The sequence below is a fragment of the Vigna umbellata genome, chromosome 9 (assembly GCF_029865625.1).
Source record: "Vigna umbellata cultivar VRB3 chromosome 9, Vumbellata_1.0, whole genome shotgun sequence".
Classification (NCBI taxonomy): Eukaryota; Viridiplantae; Streptophyta; class Magnoliopsida; order Fabales; family Fabaceae; genus Vigna; species Vigna umbellata.
This window is the reverse complement of record NC_142173.1, coordinates 5,286,036-5,290,033: the sequence shown is the minus strand read 5'-3', so window position 1 is coordinate 5,290,033 and position 3,998 is coordinate 5,286,036. Positions and strand designations below refer to the sequence as shown.

Sequence of the window (3,998 nt, the reverse complement as noted above, 5' to 3'; positions counted from 1 at the left end):
CAGTTGGCGAGTCTCTGCTTTATTGGTCATGAGAAAAATCCATGTGAAACGTGTATGATCATCCACGATTGTGAGAAAAAATTTGTGACCATGCATGGAAGGGGTAGAGTAAGGGCCCCATATGTCCATATGTAAAAGAGAAAAAGGTTTTTGAGCATGCGAATGACTCTTTGGAAATGGAAGTTTGCGTTGTTTTGCATAATGACAAGATTTGCAAATGAAATTTTCATTCATGGTCAAACAAGGATATATCTTCAGCATAGTATGTAAACGAGTGTTTGATAAATGCCCAAGGCGAAAATGCCAAAGATCAATAGGCAAAACATTACAATCAGGATGTACTATAGTAGAATGGATTTGGGGAAAATTAAAAGTCTGAGGAACAAGCTGGTATAGACCATTCTTCACATCAACTGAACCAATCTTCATCTTGGTTTTTATATCCTGTATGAGACAAGAGTTAGTTGTGAAAAGAATCTGATAAGATGTATTCAAGACCAATTTTGACAGAGAAATCAAATTGAATGTGAATGAAGGAACATATAAAACATCAACAAGAGCAAAAGTGGAAGTGAGGTGAACTGTGCCAGCATGAGTTGCTATAACACTATGACTATTAGGAAGGTTAATAGTAATAGGAGTAATGGCATGATATGAAGTGACAAATTGTAAGGAATTAGAAACATGGTCTGTGGCTCCTGAGTCAAGGATCCATGGAGCTGTGTGGAGTGTGTGTGTTGTGCAAATTATGGATGAGATACTACCTGAAGGATGTGATGTGTGTGTAGAAGAAGAAATTGAACCAATGTGATTAACATGCGCAGAACTGGATGCTGAAGCAGTGTGAGATGGTTGCTGAATCAAGGCCAATAAAGCTTGATATTGTTGAGGAGTAAACCGAATTTCTGAATTCTCTGAAATAGTATGTTGTTCCTTTTCAGCAAATGGTGCTTTAGTAAGTGAAACACTGTTAGCAGAAGAGAATTTGGCATTAAAGAAGCGGTGACCAGGAGGATATCCATGCTTCTTATAGCAAACTTCAATGGTGTGACCGGTCTTTCCACAATATGAGCAAATTTTTCCACGAGTGGGGGCTGATGAGAGGGTCGCACCTCCCAACAAAAGTTGTGCATAAAAGAATGCAGTATAGACTAGGAAGTGACTCCTAGGTCGTCTCTCAAGGACCAATTTTTGGTTCAGTCTCAGATCAAACACGTAGTGGGGGGGTTTGTGAAAGATTTTTTTTTTTTTTTTGTGAATGCGAGTAAACCAAATTAAAACGCGAACATAAACACGGATGTAAACACAGATATAAACACAAAATTAAAATGACAGGTCACTTAAGCTAACATTGTAACTAAAATATTACAACCACGAAAAATAAAGGACATTAACATGAAAAGTGCTTAAATCGAATTAAAAGTGCAACATTGATCTACACAATTAAATGCAAACATGAAAATGACAGGCAATTGAAATGAATGCTTAAAGAACATTTAACATTAAATACTTGAAGTACTAGGAAAACTAAAACCACTTGGCATTACTCTGCTCATCCAATACTGTGTAGCTTGAATTAAATAAAAGAAACTTTAATCCCTTGAGCGTGCTGCACCAAACGTGATACCAAGTGCTTCATTCTCCAAGAAATAAAATAAAATTTCATTACGCACAACACTTCTCCTAAGTTGGACGCTGCAACCAAATTCATATTCCAAATAAAATAAAAAAAAATCAAATCTCCTAATCTGGGCGTAACAGCTGCTCCAACACACACATTGCAAACTGCATCCCGTGCACACCTCCAGGCCGTGACATGTGCACTGTCCAATGCATCAACGCCTACCTATCTTTCAAACCAAAATGAATATTTCCCAATTAAAAGCATCGCGTGCTCCCTTTCCAGAACGTAACACCATTACCCTCAATAATTAATCATTGTGCTTTATCTAAAATAAAGAAAATGCATTGCTTGTGGATATTAAAGAAAGAAAACGTGAATCTCCAAGTAAATAGTTTTGTGCATCTAGCCTATGGAACAAGTAAAAGTGCTTCTAAAATTTCATCCAAAATCCCGTAACAGCATACTAGCCATTTCTACAAATTAAAAAAAATGCTCAAAGAAAACTGAGGTTGGCGGCTACAACTCCAGGCCGAGACCCCTCTCTTCATCCAACGTCAGGGGTTTTTTAAAAAAACCCTCCTCCAAGCTGTTGGACCGTGTGCGTTGACATGCTGCCGGGTTGTGCTTCCAAGTGGGCCGAATCTCTCCAAGTTGCTGAATGCACCGTGAACGTGTGGAATTCTTTTCCATTTGAAAGCTGGATGTGTGAAGGCCGTGTGGATGCAGTGTGCTGGAAAAGAAATGAGATGTGGGCCGCCTGCTTCCTTGCTTCAGCTGGAAAAATGAAGAACACCCCCCTCTGGACACACGCCTGCTGGACCCTTGCTGAAGCTGCTGGTGCAGGCTGCTTGCTGGATTCACTGGATGCACCCCTGGATTTCTCTCTGCTGGACCGTGAACTTGCTTCACTTCTTTGGACCAGCTGCTGGAAAATGATGTTGCTGGAAGCGTGAAATTCTTAATTTCCAAAGTCCTTTTGATGTCCGTGGCTTAGTGTGGCAGCTGGACTTCTTCATGGAGTGTGCTGTCAGAAATTCTTCTCATGGGCCCTCTCTTCTTTCAAGAACGTGGCAGCTACTTAAGGATGTGGATGCGTCTTAATGTGGTGCAGTGCTGGACGGCCAAGTGGCAGCTGGACCGCTTGCTGGATGTCACCCCATGTGGCTGCTTTCTTGTGGATTAGCACACCTCTTTTTTTTTTTCTCCGCATGAAGCCCAAGTGTTGCTGGACACCTCTTCTTTTGCCACCACAATACTTCTTCTCTTAACAATGCTAATTCAATAAAACTCTAACATTTCATTTTGGAACTCCTCCTGGCCGTGAGCTTTACTAAGCCAATGTAAAATAATGTGAGTGGTGGCCCCCTCATTCCTTCCAGCTTCACGGACTCACACACTTAATTTTCCAAAGAAAAATTCTCCAATGTGGCAGCTCGCACTTTTTCTGTGTGCACCCCCAAAAATAAATCCATACCTCCTTTCTCTTTTTAGCTTAAAATAAAATTGATTTGGTATTATCTTTTGACCTCCAATTGTCCCAAATATTTTCCAATAATTTCCCTACAATTAATAATGCAAATAATTAGTCTCAGATAATTCAAATTAATTAAAATAAGAATTTCTGATCAAATTAAGCACAATTAAGAAAAATGGGAAAATACTGGACATTTAAGCACAATTCCCTGATTAAATTCGGTACAATAAGCTAAGTGAAATTGAGAAAATATTGACTCATCAGGGGCACTCTTACAAGCAGAATGATTTGGGAAGCCGTGTTTGCGGTAACAGGTACTTTCAGTGTGACCAGAACGTCCACAAAATGCACAAGCAGAAGCGGTGGTGGTAGGAGCATTAACAACATTTATAGAATTTTGTTTTGTCTCTGTATTAAAAATGTCAGGAATATAATATTGTCTTTCTTGCTGGGCTACATACGAGAAGATTTTGTTGATCGGAGGTAGAGGATCCATCAACAAAACATGAGAACGAACATTAGCATACTGATCATTTAGACCACGAAGAAATTGCATAGCTTGATCTTCTAATTTTCGTTGAGCAAGGGTTGAAGACAATTTACAAGTACATTGTGCACCACAAATGCAAACCGGATCTGGCTGAAAATTTTCTAGTTTATCCCAAATAACCCTAAGCTGAGTAAAATAATCGGTGACACTAAGATCACCTTGTTTTAGAGAAGATGCTTCTTGATGAGTCGTTATTTCTTGAATTATATTTAGCTTATTGCACTTAAATAAACCAGGGAATTGTGTTTAATTGTTTGTTATTTCCCCGTTTTCCGAAGTTTGCTTAATTTGGTCGGAAATTTGTAATTGTGCTAATTTGGGTTTTCTGAACTGATTAAGTGCATTTTTGA

General features: G+C 39.0%; 1 protein-coding gene across 1 annotated transcript; it reads right to left on the bottom strand.

The window, feature by feature from the left end:
• Positions 1-409: 409 nt before the first annotated feature.
• Positions 410-3,729, bottom strand: LOC148192390 (uncharacterized). Its single transcript, XM_088099567.1, has 3 exons — positions 3,375-3,729; positions 765-1,112; positions 410-444 (listed from the first exon to the last, which is right to left on the bottom strand). Exons 1-3 carry the CDS (start codon positions 3,652-3,654, stop codon positions 410-412), a joined length of 663 nt encoding a protein of 220 aa, XP_087955693.1. The 5' UTR covers positions 3,655-3,729.
• Between the last annotated feature and the right edge of the window lie 269 nt (positions 3,730-3,998).